Raw genomic sequence first — 20670 nt, 5'->3', positions numbered from 1 at the left:
AACATTTCCCAAAGGAGAGCACCCCAGTGAGATCTGCTTACTTTTCTGGTTGCACAAGCCCTCTCAAAACTGTGAACCATTTGGTGATGTCATCACCTTCTTCATATTTAGTTACAATCCCTTTGGGGATTTTTAGGATGTCAGTATCCTCTCTGACCCTATTTAAGTTGCTGCCACCATTTATGGGAGTTAAATCCATTTCTTTTCTTTCCATTTCTATGGCTAGGAGCTGCTTCTCCGAAGCCAATCTTTTGGCCATCCTGGCTAACAGGATGTCCTCTTCATTGAGGCTGTCCTCAATGCTTACAGAGGTACTGGTCTCCTCTGTGGAAGAAACAGGCTCTCTGACTATGATTTTTGGCAACAAGGTTCTAGGAGCCCTGTCCTCACTATTTAGGACAGGAGGGGGGAGTTCTTCCTCCTGTTCACTAATTTCCCCAACCGGAAGGAGTATCCTCCATATCAGAGGGGTGGTGCCTTGTGAACTCTGCCAAGAGTTCCTGGAGCTTTGCCTTGGTAGGATTGGACCCAGTTTTTATCTTTTTTTATCTTACAGAGAGACATTAACTCTGACATCCCTAGATGCAGGTAAGGGGTGAGGTGGAATTCCATCATCTGTTTGACTCATTATGACTCTAAAAGTTGGGATCACTTTTTAAGAATCTAAAAAAGAATTCTAGAACTTAAATCTTAACTTTTACAAACTTTTAAACTTCAAAAGAAATGCTAACAAGGACTTACACGAGGCCCTACCAGGACTTTAAAAAATGTAGAAAAATAGTCAAATTGCAAAAATCAATTTCTAATGACAATTTTTAGAATTTTAGTTGTGTGATCAGGTATTGGCTGAGTAGTCCAGCAAATGCGCAGTCACAGACCCCACCGCTGATCCACCAATGTAGGAAGTTGGCTCTGTATATACTATCTCAAAGTGAGAGATAGTGTGAACAGAGTCCAAGGGTTCCCCTTAGAGGTTGATAATGGTAAAATTAGATAATACTAATGCTCTATTTTGTGGTAGTGTGGTTGTGCAGTAGGCTTATCAGAGGGTAGTGTTAAGCATTTGTTGTACAAACACAGGCAATAAATGAGAACACACACTCAAAGACTTAACTCTAGGCCAATAGGTTTTTATATAGAAAAATATTATTTTCTTAATTTATTTTATAACCACAAGATTCAGAATTTAGGTAAGTACATAACTTGTAAGGCACTTCACACAGGTAAGTATGGAACTTTGAATTTAAACAGTAATGTACACAGTTTTGGCAAAAATGGCATTTAGCTATTTTCAAAGTGGACACAGTGCAAAAATCAACAGTTCCCGTAGAAGCTAAGTATTGGTTAGTATCTCAGATAAGTAAAGCACTTACATGTTCAGTCTCCAGGGCATAGGCAACCCACTGTTGGGGGTTCAAGTCAACTCCAAACTCCCAGCACCAGCAACACAGGGCCGGTCAGGTGCAGAGGTCAAAGTAGGGCCCAAATAACATAGGCGCCTATAGAAAACAGGGATGCTCCAGTTCCAGTTTGCTATCAGGTAAGTACCTGCGTCCTTGGGGAGCAGACCAGGGGGGTTTTGTAGAGCACTGGAAGGTGGGGTTCCAAACAGGAACACAAAATAGAGCCTCAGGGCACACTGGGGGGCTTCTCCAGCCAGCCACTGACAGGGCTAAGATGAGGGCCGACTGCTGGTCACTCCTGCACCAGTGGTTGGTTCCTCTTGGTCCTGGGGGCTGCGGGTGCAGTGCTTTGTCCAGGCATCAGGTTCCTATGTTACTGGGCAGTCGCAGTCAGGGGGAGCCTCTGGATCCTCTCTGCAGGCGTCGCTTGGGGGTGGGGGTCAGGGAGGTCGACTCAGGGTGTCCACGTCGTTGGAGTCACCTGCGGGTCCTCTCTGCGGTGTTAGTTTCTCTGGACACAAGCCGGGGGCGTCGGGTGAAGAGTGTGAAGACTCACGCTTCCAGAGTGGGGCTGGAGTCTTCTTTAAAGATGGTTTCTTGGTTGTAGTTTTGGGCAGAGCTGCTGTCCTTGGGAGTTTCTTGGTCCTTTAGGTGCAGGTCAGTCCCCTGAGTCCTCAGAGGTCGCTGTTCCCACTAGATGCGTCGCTGTACATGTTCTTTGAGTATGGAGGCAGACCGGTAGGGCTGGGGCCAAGTCAGTTGTTGTCTCCGTCGTCTCTGCAGGGCTTTCAGGTCAGCAGTCCTCCTTTTTTCAGGTTGCAGGAATTCGATTTCCTGGGTTCAGGGTCACCCCTAAATACTCAATTTAGGGGTGTGTTTAGGTCTGGGGGGCCGTAGCCAATGGCTACTGTCCTGGAGGGTGGCTACACCCTCTTTGTGCCTCCTCCCTGTGGGGAGGGGGACACATCCCTAATCCTATTGTGGGGAATCCTCCAAAACAAGATAGGATTTCCCAAGGCAGGGGGCACCCCAGCTCAGGACACCTTAGGGGCTGTCCTGACTGGTGGGTGACTCCTCCTTGTTTTTCCCATTATCTCCTCCGGACTTGCAGCCAAAAGTGGGAGCTCTGTCCAGAGGGGCGGGCATCTCGACTAGCTGGAGTGCCCTAGCGCACTATAACACCAGGCTTGAGCCTTTGAGGCCCACCGCCAGGTGTTACAGTTCCTGCAGGGGGAGGTGTGAAACACCTCCACCCAGTGCAGGCTTTGTTCCTGGACACAGAGTGACAAAGGCACTCACTCCATGTGGCCAGAAACCCGTCTGGATGTGGCAGGCTGGCAGAAACTGGTCAGCCTAGCACCAGGAGTTGGACTGGTATAACAGGGGGCATCTCGAAGATGCCCTCTGTGTGCAGTTCTCAATAAATACCACACTGGCATCAGTATGGATTTATTGTGCTGAGAAGTTTGATACCAAACTTTCCAGTATTCAGTGTAGCCATTATGGAACTGTGGAGATCGTGTTTGACAAACTCTCAGACCATATACTCTTTATGGCTACCCTGCACTTACAATGCCTCAGAATGTGCTTAGACACTGTAGGGGGATAGTGCTCATGCAACTATGCCCTCAGCTGTGGTGTAGTGCACCCTGCCTTAGGGCTGTAAGTCCTGCTAGAGGGGTGACTTACCTATGCCACAGGCAGTGGGTTGTGGGCATGGCACTCTGAGGGGAGTGCCATGTCGATTTAGCCTTTTTCTTCCCACCAGCACACACAAGCTGTGAAGCAATGTGCATGTGCTGAGTGAGGGTTCCCCAGGGTGGCATAATACATGCTGCAGCCCTTAGAGACCTTCCCCAGCCACAGGGCCCTTGGTACCAGCGGTACCATTTACAAGGGACTTATCTGTGTGCCAGGGCTGTGCCAATTGTGGATACAAAGGTACAGTTTAGGGAAAGAACACTGGTGCTGGGGTCTGGTTAGCAGGGTCCCAGCACACTTTCAATCATAACTAGCATCAACAAAAGGCAAAATGTTAGGGAGTCTTTCCTCCTCATTAGAAGGGTGTGGAGAGGTGTAAAAAGTAGGTAAGGTGATGGACTGGCCTACACGAAGAGGCATAAGAACCTTGAGAAGGAAGGAAGCCTTAGTACGCAACACCACCACACACAAGAATGGAGGTTTTGAAGAAAGAGCTTAAAGCTCACTCACTCTGTGAGCAGAAGTGATGGCAAGAAGAAAGATAGTTTCGAAAGTGAGGAGCTGTAAAGGGCAATTGTGCATCGGCTCAAAGGGTGTATAAATTAAGTAAGTAACAACAAGATTGAGGTTCCATTGAGGCATGATAAATGGAGTGGGAGGAAATAAGTGGGTTAAACCTTTAAGGAATCTATTGACAACAGGAGATTTAAAGAGTGAGGGCTGATAAGGTAGCCTAAGAAAGGCTGAAATGGCTGATAAATACCCTTTAAGGATGCTCAAAGCACAGCCCTGCTGGGCCAAAGAAAGAATGAACGAAAGAACCCCAGATAGGGGAGCAGAGAGGGGATCAACAGATTTGTTGGTACACCATGCCACAAATTTATGCCAACGACAGGTGTATACTGTTTTGGTGGACGTACGCCTGGCTGTCAAGATAACATCGCAGACTTCGGATGGAAAATCAAAAGTCGTCAACTGCGGGCCCTCAATCTCCATGCATGAAAGCAGAGATTGGACAGGTTTGGGTGGAGAACCGTTCCCTGTTGCTGTGACAGAAGATCCGCCCAAAGAGGCAGTCTGAGTGGACGATCGGTGGCCATGCTCAATAGCTCTGGATACCATACTCTCCGTGCCCAGTCCGGAGCCACCAAGATAACTTGGGCCCGGTCGTTCCTGATTTTTTTGAGAGCTCTGGGCAGAAGTGGTATGGGCAGAAAGGCGTAAAGGAGGCCGGAGTTCCACTTGAACCGAAAAGCATATCTGAGCGAGTGCCACCTTTGAAACTCTAATGGGCAAAACAACTGACATTGCGCGTTCTCTGCGGAGGTGAACAGATCTAACCAACGCTCTCCCCATTGTCCAAACAGACCTTGCACCACCTCCGGAAGGAGACGCCATTTGTGATCAGCTGTGCATCGACTGCTGAGTTTGTCCGCTCTGGCGTTCAGAGAGCCTGCCAGATGTTGAACCACCAGCGTAATGCCCTGATGTTCCAGCCATGTCCAGAGGCGTAGTGCCTCCTAGCAAAGGGTCCTGGACCCTACCCCGCCCGGTTTGTTGGAGTACCATATGGTGGTAGTATTGTCCATAAACACTTGCACTATTTTCCCTTTGAGAGAGGGAAGAAATGCTTTCAACGCAAGCCTGATAGCCCAGAGCTCCAGAAGACTGATATGGAGCCCAGATTCCTCTGATCTCCACCTCTCCCATGTGGCCGCCCCAACCCAGAGTGATGCATCTGTCACTATGGAGAGATCTGGCTGGGGGAAGGGAGAGGGATCTACTGTGGACCCAATGCGGATTTGAAAGCCACCACTACTGGTCTTTTGCAGTCCCCTCCAAGATCTGGACCATGTCAGAGAGATTCCCCTGATGCTGCGCCCACTGGAACTTCAAGTTCCCCTGCAGAGTCCGCATATGCCATCTGGCATGTGTTACAAGCAGGATGCAGGACATGAGGCCCAGCAGCCTCAGAGTCAGTCTCACCGAAACCCAAGACCGAGGCTGAAAGATCGGAATCATAGCCTGAATATCTTGGACTCTTTTTGGGAGGATAAGCCCAAAACTGAACTGTGTCCAGAACAGCTTCGTTGAAAGGGAGCATCTGAGAGGGAGTCAGGTGTGATTTCGGCACGTTGATAGTGAACTCCAGTATGTGCAGGAGGCTCGCTGGAGTATGAAGGTGGGAGACGACAATTTTATGGTGCGAGTTCGCCTTCAACGGCCAGTCTCGAGGTAAGGGAAGACTGAGACCCCTAACATGCGCAGATGAGCTGCAACCACCGTCATCACTTTAGTGACCAAAAAAACTCGACAAAACAGTCGAACTCGGTCAAACAGAGACCAGGGAGCTTTCCTTGGATCAGCGCGTGGCGGGGAAAGTAAAGAACTGATGTCGCTGCACTGAGGCGCCGTCTATGTACTACTGGCGACGTCATCACGGAGACTACGACACCCGCGGAGTCAACCGACGCCCACCTACTGACGTGGAAGGTGTTGTTCGAAGAATATATCTCCGGATCCAGCCTGACGCCTGGGGGAAAATTCTAAGGTAAGGAATCTGCAACTAGAAGTCACTATCAGATATTATAGCGCATGGTGAGTGTTCCTGTTGTTGCTTTACTGGTGCAATTGTGGCACAGTTGGAATTGAAGTGCTTTATTCTCATCCAGGACCTGCAGCCCAGAACAAAAGTTACTGCCAGCAAGCTAGCGTGTACCGAGCACTGCACACTCCCCTGCAGTTTGGTGCATGGAGAGCAGTTTTCCTGGATTCTAGCTTTTTTAAGAAGCACATAATGAACACTTGGCATACTTTTCTGAGGAGTGAAGTGGCAGCTGGTCAGTGTTGCAGCACGCCACTCTAGTAAGAAGCTCCTAGGGGAGAGGTCAAGCGAAGCAGCACTGAGTCACCAGCTGCATCTCCCCACCAGAGTCTACAGTGCCAGGGAATTACCATTTTGTCGGCCGACCCTTGAGTACCTCTCTAGCAGCCACCACTTTCACAACCAGGAGTAAGTCCATTCGCTGGGGACTGGCTCCCGAGGAGTATTTGTACAGCAGCTGCACCGCAGCTCGCGGGCAGCTGCACCAGCACCGAATCTGCATGCAGTAGGCCCAAGGAGGGTCTCCCTGCGATATAATACTATGGGTTCACCCATCCCGTGTCACCTTGGGTGGGTCCAGGGGTACTGCTTGCCGGGTAGTCAAAATATTGCTGTAATGACCCCGAGAGGAAGGTGTTGGATCACCTCCTGAAAACTTCACAAAATTACCGTAAGTGGCGTACTAAAAGTGCAGGTGCTTTTGCACTCTATTACATATATACACTTGGGACAGTTGGGCTAGTGAGAAATTACCATAATGTCACTAGTAAAAGAAAAGAGGTGCAGGCCCTACATTATCCTAGTTATGCGTGAGACTCATGTCTCACTGCTCAACCAGCTCGCACTGCCAGCACAATATTAATGACCAGAGGTGGATTATTGTGTAATCCATGTACAACTGGTAATATCCAGGGATGCAGGTATTTTGCCCGCAAACAAGGCTCCATTACTTGTAATCATGTGGTGATATATGTACTATCTTGATCATAATCAGTGACATCTTATGCCCAATATGCTCCCTGATATGTGTCATTTTGCTTTACATTGTTTAGGATAGTCAGTACCTTACGAGTGATAGCACAGTGTGCACAGTATCTATGAAGATTGTCACTTTGGTCTATATAAATATATACCACATGTTTTAATCCTTGGGAAATAAATTTAGTATTTTGCGGATGCTTACCAAATCATTTACAAATGAGGTAACCATAAGGGGCTGGACCACGTTACCATAAGGGACTAATCCACTTATATGCACAGACTAAACAATTCTGAATACATGGATTCAACTAGTGAGGCTGCATTTTTAATCCTACAATAAATTCAAGGAAATGGAGTCTAAGCCAAAAATATGTGCTCAGTGTGCAAGGCAAATGATGTACACATACTCTAGGATAAACACATTTATATGACAGAAGGGAAAATGGATGTTCAGAGTCCCCATAACTACAGCACAAAAATGCTCCACATGCTCAAAGCAGCTGTCGTAAACTATAAAGACAGAATATATATGGGAGTGTCTGACAATGAAGCAGTGGCATGTACTCAGATTTCACCCTGAAGAAACAGATTTTCAGATCATACCATTTTCTAACCGACAATTTGGACCCGAGTTTTGACAGCATGTCAAAATATAAATGCAAGATAGTTCTCAAATAAGGGAATATGGGCATGTTTTACGTTGAGACTTGTAGGAATGTTTCATATTGAAGGATTACCAACACCAAAGAAACTTCCAAGTTACAACTTGTTTATTAATAATTGGTTTGCAGTGAAAAATGATAAGAAGCACTATGTTAACACAACGCAAGCCAAATGCATGTATACACAGAGATAATTCAAGTGACTTACATCCATCATTTCGACAGTGCCAGTTTGTTGCCCTCTAAAAGAGTATAAGCTTTTAAATTATCCTGGATGAGCATGAAAAAACAACTGGACTGCCATGGACAAGGAACGCTTAAGACAAAGTCAAATCATGAGCACATAAAAACAACATTAATGTATTTATTAAGACAAAAAACTGAATGTATACACTGGGGTAGATTGCTCTAAAATCTGATATTTCTTTCAATTATATACTAGGAAATAAATTTCCCAATACCCTGAAAAAATATTCTGAAAGTTCATAACATTCATATTTTCAAGACAGATGATGAGGCACACGACAGGAGAATGACACAAACAAGCAATTTACAGCAGGTGGTGGAGGAGTAGAACCTGGTGTGCAAGGTGTGGGATTTCTTGAGAGAATAATGAAAGATAGCACAAGTACTAAAATTGAGGTGGGGAGGGAGAGGGGGTGTTATTGTGAGACAATCACAGGAGAAGCACACAAGGGTCCCCCTTCTAGAAGGGGAGCCTATAACCATTAGTGATTGGAATGGAGGAATCTGTCTATATGGTCAAAGATGCTATCAAGATGGTGATATTTGTGGGTCAACGCCTCTATTGAAATACTACCTCTGCAGACCCAAGCCTTTGAGTGACAACGCTGAGAAAAAGTGTTAAGTGAGAACTGGACTTGCCTTAGTGAGCCCCGGCTTTAATCTTTTGAAAAACCCCATGGCTTAAAAGGATCACTTGTGTTGTGGCAGATTAACAATCACGCTGAATATGCTCTGTAGATGACACATTAACCATGGTGTCAGGGAACTCAACATCAAGGAAATGACTGAGTGACAATTATTAATTTCAGAAGAATTTAATGGAACTGTAGAAGTGACACTAAAATAGCATCAGCAACCTGCACTACAGGAATTATTTGGGCAAAAGCCTGTAAAAGACATAACAATGACCTCCCACGACTGCCCTCTCTTCTGGAAAAAAACAGAATACAGAGAGAAAGGCTTTGGAGAATGTGTGCTCAATGAAGAGCAGGAGCAAGACCAGTAGGAGGACGACATGAATGTCAGGCTTTGTTTACTACACTCGAGTCCCAACAAGACACTACAAACTCGCAGTGGCAACAAACTCCTCTACTGCCCACAGGTACTCTCTTCAGGCGAAGGAAATGAAAGCCTGCCATAATCTAGACCCCTGTGAACACAAACTTTGACATCTGTGATTAAATCACCAAGAACAACATTCAAAACAGTGCGGGCACTTCATGCTCAGCAACATTGGCATTCCACCTCCATGCACGCTAGTCCTGTCAAAAATAAATCTTTTTCAGCTCTGATAAATATCGTCACGGAAGCAACTTCATGAGCACCTCTACATGCTGTTGTAGCATTTGGGGAGGGATACAGAATAGCAAGATCTAATATATTTTGTAATATATGTATATTTGTGTTCATGTATTGCTGTGTGTTTGGCTCTTGCCTTCCTATTAGTGCCCTTAACTTGGATTAATTGATCTCCTGCATCCATATATTGATAAATACAACTGGCTAACATAATTTCTAAAGTCTGTTATTAAAAAGTAAAGTAAAAGGCCTTCTAGGATCCTCTCATAACGGAGTCAAAAGCAGACGTAAGATAGCAGTCTGAATGTTGAGCCGTGTGGGTAAATCTATGTTTTTCCAACCTAAAGGAATAGGGTTTTCAGAGTGTCTTTGCCAGTGATTAAAAAACAAAGTGAGAATCGAATTTTACATTTTAATGTGTTATTTTTAAAAAGGTGCTCAGTAGTTTGCTTTGCGCAATGAAAACATTGTAAAAGGGTGTAAATGGTGATTAAGATCGCATGAAAATAGAAATGACAGCCATAATAAAACTTCACATGCAAAGCAGAGCAGTGCAGAAGCAATTCCAACTTGAACCTAATGTCTTCTTTGCTGCCATTTTCATTCTGTATGCATACCATCTTAGGCCGAACTTAAATGTGCATACAAGATAACCTATACCAGTCTCAGTTATTTCTTTAAAGTAGAAAACAACACACAAGATATCGGCAACTTATCAATCGTTCAATGAAAACCAATCCGCTGCAAACATACATTGAGGGGGTGGGAGGTGGGAGGGAATGGGAGGAGAGAGACAGGTTGACCAGAAAAATAAACCTAATATTCAGTTCCAAGTGCCCCTAACAAACAAAATAATTTTAATAAAGATTGTAGATCTTAAGGATCGGTGGGCGGGTTTGGAGAAAACAGTTTGTGCTGTCCCATAAAGCATGCATATAGTTGTGCATCAAAAACAGGCTGCGGAGAACAACTGGTTTTGCAAAATAAAACATACCTCAACTGAGTTTTCACACAACTTAACACCCTAAACACTTTGAAGCATTTGTAAAATCAGCAATTCGGTCTTACATTTAGCATAAGCTTTGACATGATCTTCAGTTTCTCAGCTGTGAAGTACGTGCGGTGAAGCAAGGGATGATTGGCCATTTTTCTGAGGTGCATCATGACATTGCACAGCTCTGTGTTTTTTTCTGTAAACATTAGAAAAGCATTAATTTAATCAGTAGGCATCACAGAACATGGCCAGTGTTAATGTCACAAATGTAGCTGAAAGAATGCACACTGTTACTACGGTAAACGTATGTGTAGAGCACACATGTAACCCAGGGTGGTTTTCTGGTGGCAACACATGTGCTGGAACCTGGCTGGTGCCTAGTTAAACAGCCAGATTTTGAGTTCCTTGCAAAACTCAAGGACAGAGCTAGAGGCTCTGATGTGCAGAGGCTGGTTGTTCCAGGCGTTAGGAGAAAGGTATGAGAAAGTTCACCTGCCAGATCGGCAGATGGTGTGAGCTAACAGGAGGCTGGCCGAGCGTAGCAATCTGGTTGGTGTGTAGAAGCTGACATGGTTGCTCAGTTAGGCAGGGCCAAGGGTGTGATGCGCCGTGGAAGTATGAATGAGAAGTTTAAAGAGCGCACGTTTTTAAATAGGGAGCCAGTAGGAGATAATTTTCAGTTTTCTGATGGATGCTATGTCTTCCCACAGGTTCATATTTTGAAATAATGCTTCATGCACAGACTGGATTCTGGTAGTTTGCTGTGTCAGAAGAGGGTCCCTGGTTTAGACTCTAACTTCGGTGGGGCCCGGTCCCCAGAAACATTTTGCGTATGATGGGTTTCTGGGCTGCCCTGTTTACCGAAGTGACAGCGGCCTGTCATTGTGAAATGTATCCCACCGGTATCAAATAGTGAAGAACTAAAGGACTATGAAGATGGCCCTGTTTGTTTAATCGAAGCTAGGCAGCACTGACTAAATGGGAATGGAATATTTGGTATACTATCAGTAAATTTCAATGCAACAGTGTATCGCCCACATTAGTTCATATAACAAATATAGTTAAAGCTGTTTATTTCTTTTTTTCCGGAAAACCACTCCTCTGAATAAATGCAATAACGCTTGTTATCAATAAGCTATTTTTATAGAAGCATGTAGAGCACAATCAGTAGATGGGAGCCAAATCTACAAATCAGAAAAGACAGACTGACCGCAATGCAGGTATAATAACTGAATTGTGGGTAACCAGTTAAAAAACATTAAATAGAGACAGACCTTTGACAGCCCAGAGGGGATGCAATTCGAACTCTTTGTGTAACCTGGTTATTCACTACACTAATGTCAGCGCACAGAAAAATCAGTTTTATAACCATGCTCAAAGCAGGTCTGGTTAATGCTGATTCTCTGTCTCCAGAGCTCAGAGAGAAGTGGGAGAATGATGGTTGACTGATGTCTCGCCCTGCTTCTCTTGGAACTTTCCAGAGCAGAGGGAGGTGGCAGAATGCTGGAGGCACACAACTCCAACTGCCATCTTCCTAGTCAGCCCCGGGTCTCCACATACAGAAGCCTCAGAGGGACTTGCAGTCCATACTGATAAGCTGCTTTACATAGCCACTTTCGGCATTGGAGCAGGCTGTATTTTTTCACATAGAGGGTGGAAATCATGGGAAGCAGCCTTTGCCACACAGGTAAGTATTTGTACCTTTACCACGCATGCCTTTTCCATGCAGTTAAGTTTTTTATGTTATTAAAAAAAAGTTTAGGTGTGGGAAGTGATAAAGGGAAGTTGGGGCAATTTTTTGGTTTGGGGTGGGTAGTGGTAAATGGAGCTAAGGATGATTTGAGTGTACAGCAGTGGTAATAGAAGGTAAAGTCAGTGCTTAATTTGAGTGTGGTTTCCCGTGTTAGGCACCAGCACTTAATTGTCAAAACCACCACTAAAGACAGTCTGCCATATATTGGCAGTGATTGTTTAATTTAGAGATTAGTACAATAACAGTTATTTCTTAGTTCAACATACAGTAAAAATCACTAATACCTGCGCCCACGCAATTCTTTTAGCTTTTTGGGCCAGGAATAGTCTAATTTGTCACACTTTTAGGAGTTGGGTAGTTCGTAGTTGTGGTGGTACTGATATTGAAGGCACTGGCATAGGCAATGGGTGGACAGCACAACTTATCATTTACTGCCAAATTTCCAATACTTAAGTTTCTTTGAAGATAATTATTCCATCTTTCCTTCCACTCACTTAATTTGATTGTCAAATGAACTAATAAGCTTTCTTTATCCTCCCTCTTGATGCGCCACTCTGGCTTTATTCCACTTTTATGCCTGGCACTACTCAAGAAATTCTGATTTTATTAACATGATGTGTATTATGGACGCTCACCCATCCCCTCTTCATCCATTCATTTGTTATTGTCCTTCACACCTTACTGTCACCCACTACAGCATGGTGTAATGGGCCAGCTGAATTCAGCCACTGGCTAACAATGTGACTTGGAGCACAATGCCTTCCCTTCATAGTTAATGAAGAACTGGAAAATTTCCTGTTTTCTAGGGAAGATCATTCGGTAGCCAAAGAGGGTGGAAATCTGACGAAACATCAGTCTTCACACAGATAGTAAAGTTCACATAATATCGTTTACGATGCCTCCTATCACTGCATATAGTGATGTGGAACTAGATATCTTCGGCAAAAGCCTATGACTGACCACTCAGTGACTATATATACTGGAATGCTAATACTTTTTTTTGTTCTAAAAATGGTGTCGAATGTTTTCTGGTCAATGGAAAAAGGGAGGAGAGGTAGAGGGCACAAAACCCTCCTTTACATGTGAGGGACATTACTTTGCAAAAAGGGCTATTGTCACTTACAAGAGCACTTGGGTTACTTTGAGCCTATTCAAGGTTTTCAAGTCCTATATGAGTCAGAGACCTTATTTCAAAAGACAAAAACACTTGAAAATATTAAATACAATTCTTCAAAGCGTACAACATACCTGTACTGTTAATAGATTTTTTAAATCCATTAAATAAGTTCACATATAGTTCTTCCTGTTTTGCAGACATCGGGCAGAAATCTATCACATCCTGCTTTGGAGGTAACTGTTTAAGAACCTGAAAGAGGAAAAGGGATTAAGTAAAACACAGGATGCCTGGCTGTTCTTTTACAACAGTACAATTCGACAACTGTTCTACCATAAAAATGGTGACTTTTTGTTTTTAACCCACACATGATGAAAAGTAGCGCTTAACACTACAAGGCTATTCTGCAGAACCAAAACTGTATCAAACACCCATAAATGATTTTACAAAAGCGTTGAAAGTGCTCAATTTTTGTACTCTAACTCCACGGCCAGCTGAACATTACCTCAGGGTGCCATTTTTAGTAGTCTTGTGCACAGTTTCACATATTGTGCAAGAGAAAATGGAATGCCTCAGTTACAGAAGACAAGAAGTAGGAGTGTGAATGGGTGAAATGCATCCTTGACCATGCTGAATTCTGCTGTCTGGAGAAAAGGTGCATACTTTAAGTACTTTAGGTAAACAATAACGAGAAGGGATTAAGGAAGATTGGTTCATGTGTAGCAAGAACGTCAATGGGTCAACAGCCAATCTATTTGACTAAGTTTAGAGACTCCTCCTTAGTGCCTGAAAACAAGCTAATCATCCTATTCTGGGATCTTAAGTTACCTCAGCAAAAGAGAAGCGGGTTGATGGGAAATAAAACTTGTGAGGGCAGCGGTAGACAAACCCAAGGGACTAAACTGTAGGTCAGAAGCACATGTGCAACATTAACAGAGAGTAGGGCGGAAGAGAAGCACAAGAGAGAGAGCGCGAGCAACATTGAACACACAGAGAGTAACACAGAGGAGGGGGGGTCTGGTGGTAAGAGTGCAGGCAGAAACACACAAGGGAGACAGCTAGAACACACATGCAACTGTCATGGAGTGGTTAAGCAAAACACAAAAGTAGTTCCATAAAAGCGAGCAATGGAAGGAGCAAAGTACAGGGGCCATGCTCTAAGGGAGGAACATACTCAAGATAGAAAAGCTAACCACCCTACAAAAGTAACAAGAAAGCCAAATAATAGTAAGTAATGGGCAGGCTTTTAAGCTCACTGTAAGTTCAGTGCAGTCTTGACAATGTCTTTCTGAACCAGACAGCTGTGCTTTCTAGTAGGCTTCAACTAAAAATGAGAATTTGCACCAGCAGGTCACCTGGCTATTTTATGCGTTTGGGCTCACATTACTAAGACTTAACGGAGGTCTAGGCTCTTGAATGCAGCACTAACATTTTGCATAACAGAAAGTAGTAACTTTGCAATCTGTATCAGGCGAACTGTGAAGAATGCACTTTTTTTCTAGGAGAATCTCCACAGAGGAGAACAGGAAATAAAAGAGAAGGGAAACTGGGAGAGAAACCATAAGAATTGAAAAGTGTTATTTACTTAAAGTGTGGCCTACTTACTAAAATATTCTAGCTTCCCACCAGCCACAGAGGAGTACGATAACGAGATGCAAAAGCAGTTGTAAAAGATATTGAGACACACATGGTATTCTAAACTACCCACTCTCTACCCAGAAACAATACATTTCGGTCAAAATTGTCTAACTGTTGTGCATTGTTTACTCATACTTCGGATGTTCGAGGCTATCACACTAAAGGGCTTTGCTAATATGCAAGTTCAATCAGTCAGTCGACTTGTAGAGCACAACTTGGCACTCGTGACAGTATACAGGCACTGGCAGGGTCCACAGTCTCAGTCAAAAAGTCAGGTACTCCTATAGAGTAGGGGAGGTCCTGATGTGCAGGGGAAGGTCATTCCAGGATTTGACTGCAAGATAGGAGCAGTAGCGTTCTCCTGCTCTGCTATGTTTTAAGTGGGGTTACGGGCGAGCACGAGGGAGGTGGAGCGGAGGTGTCTGGAGGGTTTTTGGAATCTCAGGGATTGACTGCTGTAGGTGGGTCCGGAATCATGCAGGGGCTTGAAAACGTGGGTGAGGAGCCTGAACTGGCCTCTATTCTGAACCAGGAGTCAGTAGAGTTTGAGGTGGGGGGTGATGTGGGTGCGACGAAGGAGATCCAGGATGAGTCTTGCTGCAGCATTCTGGATGGCCTGTAGTATTTGAATTAGGTGGGTCTCAATGCCCAGTAAAGGGTTTTTCCGAAGTCCAGTACACTGGCGACAAGGGCATGGGTGATGGTGCGCCTCGCATTTTGGGAAAGACACTTTAATATCTAAAGTAGCATGTGCAGAACGAAGATGCAGGAGGATGAGAGTGCTTGAATTGGGACCTCATGCTGTCCAGGATGGTACAGAGATTCCTGGCGTGCTCTGCTGGGGTTTGAGTGGGCCCCGTGTTGAACTTGAGGCAGTTATTCCTCACCCAACTGGCGATGTTGGTCATGCAGTTGTGGAAGTTGGTACTGGTGGCGGGGGAGTTTTCAGAGAGGGGGAGGATGAGTTGCGTATCATCAGCCTAGGATATAATGTGGAGTCTGTGGAATCTGACTATGTTGCCAAGTGGGGAAATATAGATGTTGAAGAGGATGGGGCTGAGAGGTAAGCCTTGAGGGACTCCACAGATGACTGGTTTTGGTTTGGAGTTGATGGGTGGAAGGTGGACTTGTGTTCTGTTGGGGAGAAAAGAGGGGATCCATCTGAGGGCGGCTCCTTGGATGACTATGTTGTGGAGTCTTGCGAAAAGCGTGTGGTGGGAGACGGTATCAAAGGCTGCTGAGAGATCAAGAAGAATAAAGAAGTTCTGCCTCTCCTTTGTTGATGAGGGCGTGGATGTTGTCTGTCTTAAGGCTCTCAGTGATGTGGTTGCTGTGGAATCCTGGCAGTGTGGCAAAGAGCAGTCAGGCTTTACTCAGAGGAACATGTTAAGCATTTCAGAGCACCAACATGAATAAGTAAATGACAGTACTCGAAAGAAATACACCACCAATTTATAAACATAGAGCTTAATTTTATCTCAATTTAGACACCAAAATTAACAGAATTGCATAAATATAACCGGAGTTATGAATTTTAGAAGCAAAATCAAATCACTGCAAAAATGGCATTTAAACGTTGCATTGAAGTCTTTGGAGAAAATATCACTGGTTGCAAAACAGTACTCGAAGAACAAGCTATGTGGAACCCCTGCAGGGTTTAGGTTGCACAGTCCCTAGGACCAGATCACGACAGTCAGTTCAGTTTTACCTGGCCTGTGGCCTCCGGGAGCAGAGTTGTCCTGGCTGCCTGTGGTGCTGACCAGGATGTGTGGTGGTGCTGGTTTTTATTGCTTACACGATGGTGCTGACACAGGGATGCAAAATTTCACCTGGGGCTGGGGTTGGGTTGCAGGTGTGGGATGCATGCTGCAGGATGTGCCCTGCACTTGCTACTTCGAGTGTGGGAGTTAGTTACATGACTGGCAACCAACAAGCATTGGCAGCAGTAAAGGTGCAGAAATCCTGTAGGAACTTCATGGAGTCTGGTGGAGCGATGTAGCGGGCTGAAACTTGGGGGACAGGCGATACTACAATTCCCCGAAGACACTGGACTACCTGGCTTTTGTCGATCCCACAGCAGGCCCCAGTGGCCAGTAAATCTTAAGATCCAACAAGTGTTTTAACCTGCAGTTTGCATGCTACTAGTGCCACTAGTCCAATGGAGACTGAAGGGGCTTTTGGCATCCACAGGGGTCCCCCTCTTTTCCGGAGGGTCAAGTTTCAGCCAGGGATGAGGGTCATTCATGCAGTTTCCACTCTGTTGGCTCAGGGACAGAAAATCCCTCCTTTGCTTTGGTGCAGTGGACAAAGTCTTGTTGTCGGTAACGCAGAGCTCATCCTGGTCCTTTGAAGATGGCACTCAAATATAAGGTTCTGGTGTCAGAAGTGTCCCTTAAATACTGGATTTAGGGAAGTTAGGGATGTGAAGACTAGTAGAAATGGGCAGCTAGCTCCTACAGCTAATCCACCCAAAGGTGACCACATCCTGTGTGGTAGGCTACCTTTATCTATCCAGAACCCTCTATTCTGCCACTTCTAAGATGGCAGAATCCAAAATTTAGTGCACACACCAGGCTGCTCACCATGGAGGTGTGGTCAATCTGCTGGGGGTGTGCACTGTCCTGCATTCCTAATTTCCTGCCTGACCATGAGCAAATGTGCCTGGGGGAGGGCTGTTTCCTCCGCTGGGGGATAGCACTGATGACTATCAGATGCAGTGAAGCCTTTGAAGCTTGCTGCCCTGATTGCTCTATTTAATAGCCCGCCTGGGGAATGGGAGGTGTGACCTTCCTGCCTCAGCCTTTGCCACGGACTCCTTGGGTTGTCCTCACTACCGGGCAGGAGGTCAGAAACCTGTCTTGGCGGCAGCATGTGTGGGGAAAAAGCGCAGGCTGAACGACCAGAGCACAAAGAACGGTGGCAAAACCCCTAATGCACCCTGGTGGCAAAAAAGTGGGCAACATCTAGTGTGCCACCAGGGTGCATGACAGCGGCCCCTGGTCACCAGATTCATGTTAGGGAGAGAAAACATGCTGTTCAACGCCAAACCCGCAGTACCATAATGTAGATAGCACCTAGGATCTGCCTGGTCTTAAGTCCCATGTTATCCTATGGACCGACCCACACTCATAGTGTACTTAAAAGAAAAGGACACTAGAGAGACATAAGTGTGTGCTTAAATGCCTGCAGCTTAAATATAATGCTCCATGCCTCCTGGGCTGAAGAGGCCTTCCTTAGGGGTGTCTGACATATAGGTAAGGCAATGCATGGGACTGTGCCACTCCTGGTGAGATCACAGTCACACTCAAACAGGTTGCACTGCTCTGCAATGGCAGGCCTGGTTTCAGTAGTTTGCATGGGTCACTCAGGGTAGCACAAACTCCGGCTGCACCCGTGGGGACGCCTTTATCACCTATGCCATGGGGATCCAGGGTACCACTTACTAGGGACTTATAAGGAGGTAAAGCTCTTGCCAATCAGAGAATTACCAAGTCGACAATCAATGTAGGGAAGAGAACACTTGCATTGGGACCTGGTTAGCAGGTTCTAGTGAACTGTCAGAGTCGAGAAACTAGCATCTAGTAGTCCAAATGGGGGCAAAAAGTGGGGGGCATCTACAAAAAAGCTTGGTTTTCTAAAAAAGTTTCTGTAGATTTTGTAGTGAAAGAAATCTGAGCAACATGTTCAAGAGCCACAAAGGTAGTGAAAGGAATGGACTGCGGGTTCATAAATCTTTACATAAACTGTTACAGGAGCTCAGGCTTATTTAAGTTTCACTGCTCATCCTCAGGGGTGAATAGAGGAATGCTTGGGAAACGTTTGGCAAGATCTGTAACTTACTTTATCTTGGTACCAAAGCTACTCCCCTATGCCACTTCTTTCAGCAGAGGGATAGTCTTAGCCTTGCGAATCTCTTGCTGACATTGGAATCACATCCACTTCTCCTTGACATTTTTCAGCATTTAGAGATTAATGCCTAAGTTTCCTTGGACACTTCTCAATTTGTTTTAACAAACAAATTATTATCTGTGGTAACGCCTTTTCTTGTAGAAACTGCATCTAACTGCAGATTCCTCACCTTATGAATATCCCTGGGCATCAGACTGGATATAGAAACTTTTACATAGCAATTCTATTCAGCACCAACAGGTGCCATTATACTGAGTTGTGCCTCTCTATTTCATGCAGGTATGATGTCGGGACCAATACAAAATAGGGCGACCTGCACGCACTGGTGTCAGTTTCCTTCTGTACTCCATCAGTGCGAACAGACATGGAGCCTCACAGAAATCAGAAACAGACAGTGTGCAGAATTTAAACTTTGACATCTTATTCACTAGTTCTGTAAAAGTATATTCAAATGAACAGGGAGATGGAAGGGTAGGTAAGTAACCTGTTCTTCCGATTGCAGATTCCACTACATTTGAATACAAACCAAAGCAGTACCTCCCAGGTGGTGGGTCTGTAGAATGGGTCAGACTAGGAAAACCTGCAGGACCAAATGGGTGAGATAACCGCCCCTCGAACATGGCAGTCCAGGCAGTAATGCTTTGTAAACATGTGGAGGGACATGCACATAGCAACCTGGCAGATATACAAGACTGGCACACTGCTTGCTAGTGCTGTGGTAGCAGCCTTTGCTCTAGTTGAATCAGCACACAAACCTTATGGAGGCTGCCTATTGGCTAGTCATATTAAAGCTTAATACATTGGACATCCCATCTAGAAATGGCCCTCTTCAGCACTGCTTTGCCCTTTTTTTGCTCTAGAGAAACCAATAAAGGTGTTTCTTTTGTCAGAATTCCGTGGTTCACTGAATATAAAAAATGAAAGCCCTGTTAGGATCAAGTCAATGACATCGTTCTTCTTTTGAGGAGTGAGGCAGGGCATAAAAGGATGACAAAGTGAAAGGTGGCCCTACATGAAAAGGTGTGATTACCTTGGGAAAGGAATGCTGACTTTGTGTGAAGGACCAATTTGTCTGGAAAGGAGACATAAGTAGGCACTGCTGATAAGGTCTGAAGCTCACTTACTAGTGTTGCTGATGTTACAGCGATATGGAAGACCCTTTTAAGAGTATATAACAGAAAAGAACAACGGTGCATAAGTTCGAAAGGCAAGCACATCAGGTAAGTCAAGGTCAAGTTCTGATCCCATTGAGGCATTACAAATGGGACAGGCAGGAACATATGGCTCAACCCCTTTAAGAAATGCACCAGAACAGGTGATTTTAAGAGAGACGGCTGATCTGGTAAATACAGAAAGGCTATGTAAGTAACCTTTAAGTGGGCCACAGTAAGGTCTTCTAGGGCAAATGATAAACTGAATATCAGAATACCAGAAAGAGAAGCCTGTAAGGTTTGAATATGATAGGAAGAACCCCGCACCTGCAAACTGCTACCAATGTACTTGATAAATAGTTTTGGTGGAAGGACACCTGGCTGCCAGGATAACACAAATTACTTCGTGAGGAAGATCGAAAGCCATCAACTGTCGCTGCTTAATCTCCAGGCTTGTAGGTGTGGGCTGCACAGATTTGGGTGTAGAATCCGAGCCTGTTGATGAAAAAGTGGTCCTCCTGAAGGGGCAGCCAAATTGGAGTAAAGATGCTCATGGCCAAAAGTTATGTGTATCATGCTCTTTGTCCAGTCGGGAGCCACTAGGATGACTTTGGCCTAGTTTTTCTTTATCTTTTTTCAGCATGCTGGCAGCAAAGGTAGGGGAGTAAAAGCACACAGGAGCCCCATGGCCAAATGCAGGCGAAAAGCATCTCCTTGTCCTAATGAAGACTGCTTTGGGAACTTCAATGCACAGAAGCTGTGACAGTGCTAGTTGTCTTTGGCAACAAATAGAATGATACAGAGTTCTCCTCACTGATAGAATACTCCTTGTGCCACCCATTAGTGTAATAGCTATTCTCCTAAGCAATGTTAGCTGAGTTAGCCTGCCCTGGCTTTTAAAGACCTTGCCAGGTGTTGTACAAACAGTGAGGTGCCCTGAGCATTCAGCCACTTTAAGAGACATTTGGCTTCCTGAAACAGGTTCCAAAGCCCCTTTCTGCTGTGTTTGTCGCAATACCAAATGTCAATTGTGTTGTCCATGAGCACTTGTATCCATTACCTCTTGACAGTTGGGAGGGAAGCCTTCAGTCCCAATTGAACTGCGCACAACTTCAGCAAGTTGATGCAGAGGCGAGCTTCCTCTGATCTTCCCCTCTCCCAGAAAACATCCCTGAATCAGTAACAATGCATCCGTTATGACCATTATCCCTGGG

The 20670-nt window shown here is 45.0% G+C and overlaps 1 protein-coding gene across 2 annotated transcripts in view; it reads right to left on the bottom strand.

Annotated features, from left to right (window-relative positions):
- The window catches only part of SMARCAD1 (SNF2 related chromatin remodeling ATPase with DExD box 1), a 690140-nt gene that overhangs the window by 155373 nt on the left and 514097 nt on the right, over positions 1-20670 (bottom strand). For both annotated transcript variants that reach the window (XM_069238045.1, XM_069238053.1), the window contains 2 exons: positions 12893-13010; positions 9966-10087 (listed from right to left, as the gene is read on the bottom strand). In XM_069238045.1, the coding sequence (XP_069094146.1) occupies positions 9966-10087; positions 12893-13010 (240 nt within the window). The remainder of the gene's footprint in view (positions 1-9965; positions 10088-12892; positions 13011-20670) is intronic.

This window comes from Pleurodeles waltl, chromosome 1_2 (assembly GCF_031143425.1).
Source record: "Pleurodeles waltl isolate 20211129_DDA chromosome 1_2, aPleWal1.hap1.20221129, whole genome shotgun sequence".
In the NCBI taxonomy this organism is placed as follows: domain Eukaryota; kingdom Metazoa; phylum Chordata; class Amphibia; order Caudata; family Salamandridae; genus Pleurodeles; species Pleurodeles waltl.
This window is presented reverse-complemented; position numbering and strand designations above follow the sequence as displayed.